Source organism: Pteropus vampyrus, unplaced genomic scaffold (assembly GCF_000151845.1).
Source record: "Pteropus vampyrus isolate Shadow unplaced genomic scaffold, Pvam_2.0 Scaffold38, whole genome shotgun sequence".
NCBI lineage: Eukaryota > Metazoa > Chordata > Mammalia > Chiroptera > Pteropodidae > Pteropus > Pteropus vampyrus.
Genome location: NW_011888819.1, coordinates 375,091 through 392,197, shown reverse-complemented (window position 1 = coordinate 392,197; position 17,107 = coordinate 375,091). Strand labels below are relative to the sequence as shown.

The 17,107-nt window shown below is 34.2% G+C and overlaps 1 protein-coding gene across 1 annotated transcript; it reads right to left on the bottom strand.

The window, feature by feature from the left end:
* Positions 1–9,495: 9,495 nt before the first annotated feature.
* Positions 9,496–10,035, bottom strand: LOC105290829 (keratin-associated protein 26-1). Its single transcript, XM_011358240.1, has one exon. It carries the CDS (start codon positions 10,033–10,035, stop codon positions 9,496–9,498), a length of 540 nt encoding a protein of 179 aa, XP_011356542.1.
* Between the last annotated feature and the right edge of the window lie 7,072 nt (positions 10,036–17,107).

Genomic DNA, 17,107 nt, shown 5'->3' with positions numbered 1-17,107 from the left:
AATGCTAACTTACCTCCAATATATTGTATTTACAAGTTTCTTTGTAGATAAAATGTCAAAGTAAAAAAAAAAATAATTAAAAAATATTATTTCTCCCCTGAGGCCACAGAAATATAACAGAAAAAACAAAAACAAAAACAAAACACTATCCTATTTGTGCCCTGTTCAACTGCCTTCTAAGATGGATTTACTTACATGGATGTCAGTTTGTTCTTTTGGGCACATGAATTGGTTTATATGTCTCAGTTTGGGGATAAGGTTTGGAGAGGGCTGAATTTCACTTCATTGAAGAATGAGCCATATTTATTCTCAGAATCAATCCAAATTAGAGGAGACTGGAGAAAGGGAACAGAGGGGCAGATACGGAAAAGGGACATGACGTATGCACTGTTCAATGATGCACCATGTGAGCAATGTTCACGGTAATATTATTAACTCATTTCTTTTGGAAAGTAGTGAAGGGCTGTGTATAGCTTCTGGGCGAATGGTGAGTGAACAAGTGACAGCAGGAGCAGTAAGCAAACAGAAGAATAATCCCCAGGGAATTAGTAGAAATTGCAGATGGTACAGGATTTTTTTAGGCCGTGGAAATGAAAGGATTAGTGTCAATTATAGCTGAATATGAGAGAGGACAAGATTTTGTTGTCTACTGTAGCTCTATCTGTATTTTATATCATGAATCTGTGAAGCTAGGAGAGACCTCAATAAATCACCTGTTTCTTCATTTTATTCAGTGTTTTATTTTTCCTCTGAGTTTTATTCTGGATAGTTTCTATTGCTGTGTTTTGAAATTTATTAATGGTTTTTCTTCTACAGTGTCTAATCTTCTGTTAATGTTATTCATTATTTTCCACTGCTCTCATAGTTTTCCTCTCTGTAACTTTCATTTGGCTTTTATTTATATCTTCCATTTATTTAACAAGAATGGTCTCTCCTCTAGCTTCTTAAACATATGGAATATAGGTGTCCTAACATTCTAATGCCCTTGTCTAATAATTCTATCATCTGTGTCATTTCCAGGTTTGCTTTGATTGATTTGTTTTTCTCCTTTATTATAGGTCTTATTTTCCTGCTTCTTTGCAGGCCTGGTAATTTTTATTAGGTGCCAGATACTATGATTTAACTTTCTGTGTGTTGTATATTTTTATATTTCTATAAATATCCATGAGCTTTGTTCTGAGCCACAGTTAAGTTACTTGAAAGCAGTTTTGTCCTTCTGGGTCTTGCTTTTAAGCACCACAAATGGGACTAAAGGACCCATTTAATCTACTTTTGCCCCAGCGCCAATGGAAAACCTTCGCTTTTCTATTCTGTCTGGTGTGAACATGAGCAATCCCCAGCCCCCTGCGAGCTCTGAAAATTTCTCCTCCAGTTCTTTCAGGTGGCCCAATCCCAAGTTTTGTGTATTTCATGCACTGATCGGTAAGATACTGTAATGGTTTTGGTGGACCTTCTGCAGATCTTTGGAACTCTCTTTCTGTTTAAACTCTCTCCTCTCTGTCTCAGAGATCAAGTCCTTCTTTGCCGATTGTCCTGAAAACACATGTTTCCAATTCTTTACCTAACATTATGATTATTTTAGATGGAAGAATAAATCCTGTCCCTGTCACCCCGTATTGGCTAAAAGTGGAAGTCCAAATCATCTCTATATGAGCCTGTATTTTCATATAGATAAATATCTAATGCATAAAGGAAATCAGTTGACCTTCTTTTTAAATACATTTAAATCCAGATCTCATATTTTATACCCTATTGTAGTTATATTTTTCTTATGTATCTTATTTACGCCCAACAATCACCATTTCTGTTTTATTTTAATCCTTTTTTTCACATATCATCATTTTGAGAATAAAGAACAATTTCTCAAGATACCTTTCATGAAAAAGAAATGTCAAGTTTTACTTTCAGCCAAAGAAGTCCCACTTTTTAAACTTTTTTCCATGGAACATATATACTTTATTCTCAAGCAGTTATTTTGCTTTTTTTTTTTTTCAAGTAAAACACATAGTAATACTCTGCCAGGGGTCTCTTGAATGCAGCATCTGAAAGGAGTGTAACTTCTCAGCTAACAAATATTTATTTCTGTGTTGACACCATCCAGAATGGTATTTCCATTGTATAATTGTATATATGCAACAGGTGATCATCTATGTCCTTTAGATTTTCTCTTATTCTTCATAAAGGTTCCTATTCAATATGTCAAGCATGCTATCACATCATACATCAAAAATGGATAAGTAATTATGATGTAAGTGTAAGTTTACAATTAAGAACATCTTGATGAAACTTACCTAATCAGTGCCTTCTTAAGACCAAATGCCCAATGAATCTGCAAGATTAAAACAGGACCTGTTCCTGTGGAATACAGTGTGTGTGTGTGTGTGTGTGTGTGTGTGTGTGTGTGTGTGTGTGTGTGTGTGTGTATTCCTCATAGGGAATATACAAAGTGAAACCGTAGGATCTTTTTTATGTTAGAAAGTAAAAAGTGATCAAAAACAAAAGTAAAACAAACAATTACAAAGGTATGTCAAAGATACACAGGAGCTAACTGAAAGGGCTCCTCACAACCAAAACTGGAACAATTAGATCAATAGAATAAATAACATATTAGTTTATATCTCAAAGTATGAAATATATAGCCATGTGTCCATACTGATATAATAAATCTTGCATAAATAGTAAGTAGGGGGAGAATAGGCAAATCTCCTATAAAAAAGGATTCCAAATAATACACATAGATGTTTCTCTCTCCAATAAGTGGAATGTAACTGCACTTATGTATGGACTCCACACAGTAACTTCCTTTTGAAAAGCACAGTATGGATAGAGGAGAAAAGAACAAATATGTTACAGTGAAAAATCGTGACAAATACATGACCTCAGCCAAGGGATGAAGGTTAACATCAATAACGATAGGTCATATTGGCTGTATGTATTCTTAATATAGAACTTTACCTCTATGGTATTTCTCTTTAAAACCCATAAACCCAATCTAATCTTGAGCGGGGGAAGGGCAGACATCAGGCAAATAAATCAAGAACATTGTGTAAAATTCTTGACCAATACTCTTCAAAATTCTCAAGTGCAGCTGATAGGCTCACCACAGTGCTCTTGGCAGTAGTCCAAGAACCAGGTTGGCAACTACTGATTAAGCAGAGGACATCTCCAGAAATCGCTCTTCCAGAGCAGAGAACAACAGATGAGGAATATAGCAATAACTCTCCAAAGAGAAGGGGCTATCATTTCTCGAAAGGCTGTTGCCAAAAGACATGACGTTAACAGAGTGAATTTCAGACAAGTTGTAGAGACTTTTTCAAATGTGATTCCGTCTTTCTAGGCAAATTTTCTGTATCTGCTCACTGAATCCTGGAAATGCCATAGACACACTCACCTCTGTCTTGCTAAGATTCTTTTACCTGACAACATTCTATTAATAGTTGTTCAGATGCCAATGAAAACACCTATCAATCTTCTCATAAAGTTTTACTCGTATTTTCAAACACTCCTGTTCCAGATATGTACCCTTATTTCTGTTATTACTTCCAGCAAAGTGCCAGGGTTATAACTAGCTGAAATGGAATTCCTTCTCCAGGATGTGCTGTGAGACGGGAGAGAGAACATAACATGTGTTTTTATCCATAAGTGGTGGGTACAAAATGCGAAAAAATAAGCCAGTAGCTCAGAAAACAAGAATAATTCCTCGTCTGTGAAATTTTCACAATTCTGGATATCAGCAAAATGAGGAAAATATACACAATGCGGTGAGATTTTATAAACTATACCCTTCAAGATAAAATACTGAATTTATTCTGAAATTATATCCAGATAGTATTCACATGTAAATATCCCCATTAAAAAAATGCCAACATGTAAAATTTAAAAATACTCCCTACCTGAAGTAAAATCTCAAAGGCCTGAGATTTTTTGCAAGTATTTTCATAGATCCCCATGACAACCAGTGAATTCAGTAGGATTTGTTTAAAGGCTGCTCTTTTCCATTGAAACCTTCCTGCTTTATTTCTATTTAGTTTATTATTTTGTAAAAGGCCTTAACTACTCAATTCACAATACATTTTAAAGTCTTTTGATACATGTTTTCCAATCTACACTTCCAACACAATACATGAGTATCTGATTCACCAAATTCTCAATATAATTGGATATTGTTACCATTATTTAATTTTGTCGATTTAATATGGAAAAAAACGACATCTTATTATTGAAAAAAACGACATCCAATATGAATTTTTAGATGACTGGTGAGGTTTCTAATTTTGTGTATTTTTATTAATTGTTTACCTATCTAGTTTTTGGACCTCAATTGTCAATTTTAACATCAACTTGTTAAAAATAGTTCACAAAATGAAATCCTCTTCTAAGAACCCAGAAGAAAATAAGCAGCTAGAAAGAGTAGTTTAGATTGATTCTTTATTACCAAACCAAACTTTGCTTTGAAATTATGGTGAGTTTTTAGGGAAAAATAAATAGATGAAACAGATTCTTGGACCTATCACTTAGAGATTCATATTCGGAGAGCTGTAATTGAACTCAAGAACCTGATTCACTTTGCAGATACTTCTGCAAAGCCTGGTTACAGATCCACTGGACGTGAAAATCTCTTAGGCATCCAACAATTCCCAAAGTCTCTGATTAGCTCTGCACACATAAAAGCAAACACACTGCGTTCCAGATCTTAAGACAGAAACTATTTTCCATTGAAAAGAGTTCATTGCCAGAGAAAGCTTTCATTCAATTTTCTGTAAATTTTATCTGTTTCAGAAAATGTCCCCCAACTCCACACACATATCAGATTGCTTTGACATTTGACGGATAGGTTGTAGAGTAACGCATTGGATTAGCGTTTTATTAGAGTTCTGCTTCCAGATGCCAAAGCAGTAACGTGGAAATTGAACCGCCTGTTTAAAGCCATAAAAGGTTTACTAGTCTAGGTATCCATGTAAATTATGGTCAGTACCTAGAATAGTGCCCAGCATACAGTAACAGCTAAAAAATATTTAGTAAACAAATGATGTTGAATGAATGCATTTGGAGATAAAATTTGCAACAAAGATATTAAGTTGTAGCTTCAACATTGTTTCAGATTCTACCCTGTTTTTTTTTTTTTTCTTTTCAATCCCTTTTTCTCCCTTTCTTTCTTTTGCTTCTTGTTTTTCACCCTATCCCCACACTACTGGAAAAGAAATAGAAGTGTTATGTGTTACTGCACTGTTTCATCTTAATAATAAATAGAGTAATGGAGAATAAGTTTCTCTACAAAAAACAAAATGTCTAGTATGCTTTAAAATATAGCAGCCTTTTCACCCTGCAGTCCAGAAAGTTCGGTAGTCAATTTATAAATTTATATTACAGATATATCCTGCAGGCCATCATCACCTCTAGAGATGCAGCTCATGCTGACTTGACAATACCAGACATTAATCTACCAATAAGAATTTCATAAAGAAAATGGAAAATGCTCTTCTATTTTAATGGAGAATGAAGACTCATCAACACAACTGCTGTTAGCACAAATAGGAACAAGCAATGTGTTATGTGTGGGCCACATAACATTACCTTGTATGTTTCTTCTTTTCCATTGTATAGTTAGATCTGAAAATGCTCGATTTATATTGAGAACTAGAGGTGGTTTATACTCACATATGGAATTAAGAATAGGAAAGTTGGAGAGGCAGCAAAATATTGTTGGTGTGGTATTTTTATCCTCTTAATTTACCTCAGAAATCATTAAACTTCAGTGCCTAGATGAAGTTAAATTTTTCTTCAATCAATTTGGGCAAGATAAGGAACAAGATGATTCTGTCTGATTTTGAACTTCAGGGACAATGCTTCATAATTGGTTATGATGGAGACCTAACATGCTTTCTTGATTAGAGTTCATCGAGGAAGGCAATATATTGTTTGAGCTCATGTTATGACAAAAGGAAGTCAGTGCTTGTGGCATTCAGTTTGAAGATGGCTATGCCAGAGGATTAAGATCAATCAACAAATTGGCGCTTGGATGTTAGTAAAGAATAATTACTTTTTGTGAAAAAAAGAGCCTAAGTACCTATCCTCCACTTATTTTAGCCATACAAAATATGCCTATGAATCCCAAAGGCAATAAATATCATCTAATATAGTGACCTGGAAATTAATTAGCTCAAATAAACAAATTTTTGTTTAATCATCATAATGTAGTTTACTAGAGAACTTTAAGAAACCTTGGAAATAAATTCCAGATTGGTAATTAACAATCTGCATAATTTTGGCTAAATTAAGAACAGTTATAACTACCTTGCCGGATATTAAGGTAATTAAATAAGAAACATGACCCATACTGGCAACACATAATTATCACATGTGGGATAATGTATAAATAATAGCAAGTTCTATCTAGTTAAGTATATTAGATACAGCACAGAATAAAACTTCAAAGCGGGTGGGGAGATGTGGAATTTCTCATCAGTCCTAACCTAAATCTAAATACTTCTTTTTCTAGCTTCTAAAACCAACTGACCAAAACATAATTTACTTAAATTCAAGTCAATAAGCATTTACAGAGAGCCTGGCCATATATTGACATAAAGGCAGCCTTCAAAGAGCTCAAAGTCTAGAGGAATGTTCAGAAATGCAAATAAAACAGTGAAAAATTAGCATGATATTGATGTAAAAATAATAGTGACTAGAACAGAGTTAAAAAATATCTAGATATAAACACACCCATATATAGATACTTAATTTATGGAAAAAAAAAAAAGCACTGAAATGTAATATAGTTGGAAGAGGAGATTTTTTTTTTAGGAGATAATGGTTGTTCAACTGGAATTTTAGACCCTACTACACAACACACACAAGTATCAATTTTACATCAATGGTATATTTAAATGTTGAAGGTAAAACAAAAAAAAAAAGTTTCTAAATTTAACATGTAGTATTTTAATTAATTTTGAGTAAACAAAGATTTCTTGAAAAGTACAAAAAAAATACTAACCATAAATAAAAGTTTGATAAATTGCAACAGCTTAAAATAAGGACCTTCTATTAATCTAAAAACACCATTAAGTGAAAAGACAGGCACTAATCTGGAGGAAGTTATTAAAAATATATACTCCCAACAAAGAGCTAACATATAGATTACATAAGGAACTATTTTCTTACTAAAAACAGATATACCAATTAAAAGCATGAGCAAAAAACACAAATTGTTATTTCATGCGCACACAAAAATGTTCTCAATCTAATGAGTCATCAGGGAAATTCAAAACAAAACCAACATTTGTTATTCTCCCTAGAATGGCTTAACTTAAAAAGACCGACAATTGCAAATATTGATGAGGATGTAGAGCAATTCTCATGCTCTGATAGCAGAAATCAATATTGGTATCACTGTAGGGCATAACTTTGTCATGGTGTAGCATAAAGCTGAACAAGCACATCCCACATAATTTATCAATTCTACTCCTAAATCTGTTACCCAATACAAATATCTTTATATGTATATCAAAAGGTACACAGAAGAATAAAAGAGTTTGCTATACATCATTTCTTATAAGTCCAAACTGGGAACAACTCATATTGATCATTAACAGTAGAATAAACACATTTTGCTGTCATAGTACCTTAAATATTATACATCAAGGAAAATAAACAGACTATTGTTATGCATAACAGAATCGAACAGTCTCACAAACACAAGTCTACAGTCTTGCACCACTTGACAAGGATACTTTCTGGAAAATGCATCATTAGGTGATTTTCTGTCATTGTGTGAACATCACAGAGGGTACTTAGACAAACCTAAATGGCATAGCTATTGCACACCGAAGCTATATGGTAGAGGCTATTGCTCCTAGGCTACAAGCCTATGCAGCATGTTACTGTATGAAACAACACGAGATTAAATCAAGCACAAGAGAAAATGATGCAATCAAGTAAACACTAGGTTGCTGCTGGCCTGGCATAACGTGGCATACTGTTTTACTGGAAATTGTTTTGTTGTTGTTGTTGTTGTTTTTAAGCAAAAGAGCACACTTTAAAATAATAATTAAGTATGATTTCTGCACAAATTAGTATGTATGTTACATTGCAACAAAATTCTCATTTAAAATTATTTTAAAACAAACAGTCCAATGAGAGCAATAATAGAAATATGTCTGAGATAAAAGATAGGCTAAGTCCATGTGATTTACTCATTAGGGTATGAAAAAAGAAGAGGACCTGAGAAAGTCTTCAAAAAATAAAAGGTAGAGTTATAGCAAACTCAAAATATCTGGAAAAGCCAGACAGATAAGGCAAAGGAATGAACTAGAATGGATTTTCAAACAGAGCATGAATATGATGGTAAGAGGAACTAGCACTTAGCTCCAGTGTCAGGAAGGCCATAAGAAGGAATGGCTTCTTACAACCAGGGCATATGTCTTCTCTAAAGGGAACAGATGCTAGCTAGCTCCTTGGAGCATTGTTTTTCTTGCATGCTGACATAGTTTCTAGATATTTCAGTTCCTCAAAAACATGAATACTCTTGCCTTTAGTTTAGTTTTACTTTAGCTTGTGAAATATATCTCCCTATACATTTTATGTTGAGTGAGGGAAAACGTATCTTTAATTCAGATACGTTACATAATATATGATTTTTTAAAGTGAGTGTTTTTAAAAGTGAGTATGATTTTTTCAAATTAGATGAGAAGTGCATCTTGGTCTCGATGATGAGATATGCAAAAGGGTGGGGGCTTACAAAAAGCAACATGTTTGAGGACCTTCATGTAAGTCAGCATGTAAGCAAGAGCTTAGAATTTGCAAAATTGAGAAGGGGATGAGGCCAGAGAAGTGGGAGAGAGGAAGACAGTGAGGGGACCTGATGTCATTGTAAGGAGTTTGCATTATTATTTTATGAAAGTAGATCACAGGAAGCTACCAAAGGCTTAAACAGGAGTAAAATATGATTCAGTTTGCAATTAGAAAGGGCATCCTGGTGGGTGTTCACTGGAAGAGAGTGATAAGGAGATGATTCCTAATCTTGCCTTTTCAAAATGACTCCCACCAAGAGCTTTTGGATCTCTTAAGTGCACAGGCTCAGAGATTTAGAAAGCAGCTTGAGGAATAAACCATCAAGCCATTCCCCTACTGTCAGATAAGAACATGTGGTTGGGTATCCCATGTCCTGTTCACTATCTTACAAGCAGTTTCTGGTTTTCAATAAAGTAATAAAAGACAAACTGAAGAATCAGATTCTTAATTATGACTTCATCTAATTTATTACAATACAAACCAAATAAATTCTTTCCACACCCGAGTGACAACAAATAGTATTGTAAACCAAATAATTTTATGTCAAGAAGAGATGAAAAAAAGAGAAAAATGTGATAGGAGCAGCTTGCATTAGATCAGGTACAATGAACACAGGAAGAGGCAGTCACTACCAGAAAAGAAGCAAAAGTCCTTAAATGTGGAATTTTTGTCCTGGATTCAGCACGATTAGCAGCTGGAACAAGGAAACTACTGGCCTCCCAATGCAAAGCAAGATGGACGACAAGGGCTGAACACATGTGTCAGAGGTTGGCATCCACTGAAAAGAGGACGCAGAGGTCTGAGGCTGCTGGACACAACACTAAGTGATTGAGAACCACAGGGCTTCCAACCTACAGGGCGGCAACCATAAGTGAAGAGGCTCAGGGGTCGACAGCTGCTGGACACATAGGATACTGGGAGGCAGGAACTGGAGATGTAAGAAGCAGCAGGAAGAAAGCTGGTTCCTGGGCAGAGTCTGGGCCCACAGTGAGCAGTAGAAGGGCAACAAGAAGTTTCATAGTTGCTGGGCTCACAGTTGGGTGGCTGGCAGCTGGTTGGTTCATTGCAGGTCTCTTGGCAATTGTCCATGAGCCAGGTATGGTCTTGACAGCTGCTGGGCAAGCAGAGGACGCCTCCACGGCTCACATTTGTAGAGCAGAGGGCAAAGGAAGAGGTGAGAGGAATATAACAAGGATTTCTGAGGAATCCCAAACTCTGGTTTCCAGAGCAGGAGTTGGAGCAAGACATGGTGAGGTTTACTGAGCAGGCTGTGGGTGATTGGCAAGAAACGAGGGTCTCAAGTTTCTTTGTGCTCCTCTTTTGACTTGATTCCTTATATATCCCTAGAAGGCAGTGATTCTGTATACAGACTCTCTTCCTTGTTGTGTGAGGCTGCATCAGCACTCTTTATTATGGTCCAGAAATAGTGCTCCCACCTCCCATAAAACTGAATGTTCCTCGCTATGCCTCCTGTTGATTACATATATGTGAAACACAGTCTCGCCCTCTCAAATTATCCAACCAAAACAGCCGCTTTTGGAGGTCATTCATTGCTTCCAGTTATAAGCCCCATTGCATAAACATTCATAGAATTATGCTCTTGGAATTGTCTTTAAAAGTTGTAGCAAACTTCTTTGAAATACTAGCAAATTATTTTCCTTTGGGGAGAAATTCTAGTTTTTTGGAAAATTACCAAAGTAAGAACTTAAAAGCAAGTATGTTGGAAAAGAATGAGAAAAAACTTATTGCCAGTGTGGTTTAGGACAGAGAGAGTTTAAAAAGTAGTATAAAATGGAAATTTTCAATGTGTTTAAACATATGCTTTGCTTTATTTTAGAATTCTGGTAGAACTTAACTTCCCATCAAAATATCTTTAGTATGAAAGGTCATGCTCCTCTAATTTGTTTCAATAAATAAACAAACCAAGTCAAGCTGAAAGCTGGTTTATGTTTAAAGTATTTTTAATATAGATAAATATGTTGAGGTTAAATAATGGATCCTACAATAAACAAAAGCAAATCAACGGGACCCGATCAGGAAAGTTGAACAACATAACATTTTTCATAGTTATTATAGAAATATGTATTCATGGTTACTCATGTTCCAACTGAAAACTAATGTTCTTGGTAAAAAAAAATAGACATAATAATTAAGATATGGACATGAATGTCATTTTACTTTTTACATTGATTCTGGTATCAATTTCCAAAAAGGAGATTCTAAACTACTTTACATGGATGATAGCAGATATCAGAATAAATGTAGAGGTTTTCTAAGTATGAGCACTTTAAAGGCTATCTGGGTATATATTTTCTGGTAAACTTGGTTTAAAAAATGTATGATTGTGTTTTTGCTTCAACCATCCCAATGTCTTTATTATATACCAATATATGTAGTGGCTTCAGTGACTATGTTAATAGGAATTTTAATTATCTGTTAGATCAAATTTCTAATTTCCTTTAGCTAAAATTCAATGTAAACCATTTTCTTATATTTTAATGTTCACTGGATGCACTCACACTTACTGAGTCTCCCTCTGTCCAAGAGAAATAGAATCTCTGAAATACAAGATTGGTTTCTCTGTGAGCCAATGTAGGACTATTTTACTACCAGAAATAGGAAAATGAAAAAAAAAAAAAAAAAAGAATGGTCCTATACTAACACGTTGAAATTATCTCAGTATTTTAGATCACAAGCACTACCCTTTGATGATTTGTACATCATGTGTTTGAGGAATTCCCCCAAGCCCGCCAGCTTTCATCACCTGATACCTTTGTACACATTGCAAGAGCCTTCTTGTGAAATCCTGGGTGCTGCAGCTGAATGCCGTTAGTAATAGGCACAGGCATATTTAACTGAATGCTTATCAAATTTACATGTTGATGCTCTTTATGCCTGTTCTTCTCTCATATAATCAAGAGGCAACACCTGTATCATTAACACAGCAATATAGTTGTGTGTATATACTGTTTATGTTGTATGCATAAAACAATGTTTTTTCATGAAGAGGAGGGGTATGGAATAAGAGGAAACTAGCATTTATTTAGTGTCTATTCTGGGCAACACCTTGTAGTGTGGGTTACCCACATGTGTAACATCACTTTATCCTCATGGTTCTCTATAGTAAATTTTACTATTCATATGAGAAAACTTGAAATGGAGAAAATTACAGTAATTGACATGAAGAAAAACATTTGAACAAAGGACATTCAAACATTTGAATATTTGTTTGGGGGTCCTTGACCCTCAAAAGTTTTTTTCTCCCATTATCCAAGATGGCAGTATATCTAGATAGATAGATAGATAGATAGATAGATAGATAGATAGATAGATAGATAATGTAGTGACACCATCATCTACCATGTGACCCTGGACAATTTCATAACTTTTCTGATTCCTGGTCACTATCAGTATTATTTTATGGAATAATGGGAATATTAATAATATCTACTTTTCAGTGTCATTTAAAAATATACTGAGATGGAAGAAAAAGTTTAAAACTGCAAGATACCATACTAGCATGATTTATTTTCTTGCTTTGACATCATTAACCCATTTCTTTACACCATGAGCCTCATTTTTTTTTTCTATTGTAGGTAGATAACACTGCAAACATATCCATAGAATTTCAGAAAATAAAGTGCCCCGAATGTAAATTGTACCTTAATATAAAAAGTTATTGAACTGATGTCATTTGATAGTGACATCAGTTCACTAAAAGGGATGAGCTTAAGTGGACATAACATCAGGTCCCTCATCACCAGACTTATTTAAACTACAGATTTCAGGTTCTACTTCTGGTGCAAGAGCCCAAGGATAGTCTTAGGAATTGTGAAGCCTGTGTGCTCCTTCAGGTTCATCCACTTTATTGCTCTTTCTTCAGTGAACCAGAGGTCCTCATCTCTCCTACTCTAGGAACAACCCTGAATTTCCCTCTCTCAGACACACAGAATCCTCAGAGCATTGCAACAATAAAGGTATGCCAATAAATGACATAGCTTGCATTCATTCATTCAACAAATGTTTACTGAGCATCTTGTATATGCAAACATGATGATAGATGTATGCAATGATACCAAGATACTACCAATTTCTGCTTCCAGACACATCCAAACTTGTAGATATGATAAGATAATACACAGTCTATGTCAGTGTCCACTATAAAGCTCTATAAATGGTGTACCGAGAACAGTAAATATTGCTTATTGGCTTTACCTGAACATTGGCATTTGGCTTTAATTTTGAAAACCAGAAGAAAATGGCAAGGGAGTTGGGGAAGGGAAAGGCACCTTGAGTTGTGGCAAAAGGTGTAAAGGCAGAAAAAATGAAAACACGGTGCTTTCCATGGAGGATTCTTAGAGGTAACTTATAGTAATTAAACTTAGATTCACATGCTGAATCTAACTCGATCAAGGCAGTAAAGATTTTGTTCTACAAGAATGGTGATCTGGTAACTGATTTAAAGAAGAGAGTGCTGTGGTTAATTTGCAACATAGATTGGAAAGAGTGGAAATCTATTTTTAATGTTTTTCTCACTTGATCTACTCATATTACATTTTTTCATACATTTCCTCCATCCGTTCTCTCATTCACTACCATCAGCTAAGTGGAGTTTTCTCCTTTGGTGCCATCTCAACTCCTATTGCTAAAATCTTCTCTTTAGCTTAAATATTGTATTTAGATTAATACTCCTATAATTAATTTCATCACGTGGATCTCTTACTCAATGACTCCTCTTTGTCCACGGAGAGCTGTTTAAACACTTGATTAGCCCTCCTCTGATTCCCAATAGAGATTCTCTTCTTTCTTACTGGATTGTCTGTTCATGTCTCCAATTAGTCCATATCGATCCTCCTCTTCTCATTCATCTTCCCCCTTTCTCCTTTGGAATTATTAACCCCTAAATTAGCCCCTCCTTAGAAATACTTCCTTACCAACCTATATATCTCCAGCCTTAAATCTGTATAATTATTATTATTTAATTCACACGCAAATTCCTTTGTATTACAAACAAAACAATTTGTATATGTCATATTATATTATATTATGTTATTATATTATATTATAGAAACTATAATATTAGACTATGTTATAGAACCCTTATTAGTTATTATTTACTGAGTCCTTATTATATCCCCAACATAGCTCTAAATGTTTTATATACATTAAGAGATTTAATCTTCACAACATCCCTATTTGAATAGGTGTGATCATTATTCTCAGCACATGTGAGAAAACTTAGTCAATTCTTAATAAATATTTGCTGACTAACATCACAGCTTTTACAAAATATAACTTAGGTTTTCTTTATCAAATAAAAATTGACCTTTACTTAGCCAAGTCAATAATCTCTTTTATATACTTTTCTCACCATCTATCCTTTTTCATAAGGGAAAGCCAACTTTCGACGAATAAACACACACACACACACACACACACACACACACACACACACACAAGAAGATAGAAAGAGGCTAAGAAGGACTGAAAATACTTTGTCAAGTTTTTCTTCTGCCCATTCTAATATCGCTGATTACTATTTACCTTAGCTTGGCTTAAAGAAGACAACTAATTATCTAGAGTCAGTCCATTGCAACCTTCAACATAACGAAGCATCTTAAATTTAGCACACCCTGCTAGATGTCCTGAGTAAAATCATTAAATGATCATCCATTGGAAGAATTAAATAATTTCTTGATCAGCAATGTAGAGTTTGGAGTGACTGATGAGTATATCACACTGTAATTTACTTTCAACTTTAATTTTACTAAACTATAGCATTCTTACATATGTTTATACATATGGTTTGTACATGATTTGTATAAAATTTGCTCCACTCATTCCAATTTCATTCATACAAAATAACTTTCCCCAGATGATCTTAGAAAAACTGTTTTATGTTAATTAACATATCCTTTCTTCCTTGTATTAAAAACAGTATAGGTGGAGATATCCCTCCTACTATTCATAGTTAAGCCCTTAAATTCTGTCCTTTTCACATTTACAAGGTTTTTTTCAATTTCCTCTCTTTGTCTATATATTTTAACAGCTTTATTGAGATGAAATTGACATATAATAAACTGAACATATTTAAAGAGCAAAATTTGCTGTTTTTATATTTGTATATACCAAAAAATCAAGGTAATAATTATACTCATTATCCACTAGATCTCCTCATGCCCCTGTGTAGTCCTTCCTTTCCACTCCTTCCCACCTCACCCCTCCTTACTCTCATCACCGGGCAACCATTAATCTTTCTACCATTCTGGGTTAGTTTGCATGTTCTATCATTTTATTAAATAAAATAAAACTATACGGTATATACTTTTTTTCTTCCCTCTTTCACTCAGTATACTTTTTTAGATTCATCCAGCTTGTAGCATATACCAATAGCTCGTGCTTTGTATTGCTATGTAGTGTTCCATTGTATGAATATAACATAATTTGTTTATTCATTAATATTTTGATAGACTATTGGGTTGTGTGCAATTTTTGAAAATTACAAACACACAAATACTATCTATTTGTGTACAGGCTTTTGAATGGACATGTGCATTCATTTATCTTGGGTAAATACCTAGGATTAGAATAATTTGATCTTATGATAAGTAAATGTTTAATTTTTAGGTATCTGTCAAATTGTTTTCGAAGTGACTGTATCATTTGCATTCCCACTGGCAGTGTATAAGAGTTCAAGTTCCTTTACACTTTCTCCAACAGTTGATATAGTCAGACTTTCAAAAATTTTAGTCATGCTATTCAGTGTGTAGTGGCATTTTATTATGGTCTTAATTTGCTAGCGAGTGATAATGCTGAGCAAATTCATTGCTTATTTTCTACCTGTATATCTTTTTTAGTAAAGAAAATTCTCAATGTTTGTTCATTTTTTATTGGGTTGCTTGCTTTCTTATTGTTAAGTTTGGAAAGTTCTTTAAATATTTTAGATATAACTCCTTTATTAGACATATGATTTACAGATATTTCTACCAGTCTGTGGCTTATCTTTTTATTCCTGTAATAGTGACTTTTTGGAGAGCTGACATTTTTAATTTTGATAAAGTCTAATTTAGTCATTTTAAATCTACAAGTGTTTATGATATTGTATCTAAGAAAACTTTGCCTGACCTTATGTTTTGAAGTGAACTTTTCTCCATCCTTTTTTGAAATCTAACTTCTAGTCTCACCAATATTTTAAACTCTTATCCTAAAAATCACCAATGATGAATTCCCTATAGTCAATGTCAATTTTTGCCCTCAATCTTAACTCTATGGCACATTTGTCGTTGCTGTTCATACTCTCTATTTTGAAACCTTGTCCCACATCTGTTTTAGCAACGCTCCAAATAGTTTTATTTCTATCACACAGAATACCTGTTTTGTATTCATATCTATCTCTCTTTTCTCATTCTATTCCCCAGATTTTAGGTCATTCTTAATCCTCTTCTTCTGCATTCTTATCAATCTGCATCTCATTAATCACAAAAGTTCAATCAATAGATCTACACCGATCCCTCTATATTTATAATTACTGGTTTGATCTCTTTCCTGAATTTGCAGTTGTCTGCTAGATCATTTCCACTGGGACACCTTACTTCCAATTAAATATTTATATATACATAGTGCTTTCCCCCAAGTTGATTCCCCATGCTATGAACTTTATTTCTAATTATAGTATTATACTCTCTTAGTCACACAGGCTTAAACTATTATAAAATTATCTTCACAAGTACTACTATTTTTATCGTATTCCCAAGGATGAGATTAATAGTAAAATATAGCTCAGGTAATGTCTCTCTCTTGGCTACAGTTGTATTGAATACCTCTTTATGGCCCATGGAATAAAATCAAAGGTCCTTAAGTTGTCATTTAAAGTTGTTCAAAATGTGGGTCCAATGCATATTGCCAAGCATAAGTCCTCTGGGTCTTCTTTATGTGGATCTCCAGATGACCCCTATTTGCCATTCTCAGTGAATGTCTCACTCACATTGCTGGTTTCCTCTTTGTATTCTTGAATGCTTTTACACCTTGTCTCTGCTTACCATATCCTACTTATTCTTTAGCCCAGTTGAAACATAATCACAACCAGAAAGTCTTCATTTTTGCCCAACCAGAAATAATTTCTTTTCCCTTTCAACTCATGTCAGCTCTACATCTCTCCTATTATACTGATCATTTCATACCTTATATTTTATGGTTTACAACGTATTTTTATTTCTCAGTAATAATTATATTGTAGACATTATAGCATTATTTGTGTTTGTATTGCTAAATTTTTCCAGCATACTGCTTTTGTAAATATTTATTCGAATGCATGAAAATA

Excerpts from the sequence above, each read along its gene's own strand:
- LOC105290829 (XM_011358240.1), bottom strand. The coding sequence starts at position 10,035 with ATGTCTTGCTCCAACTCCTGCTCTGGAAACCAGAGTTTGGGATTCCTC.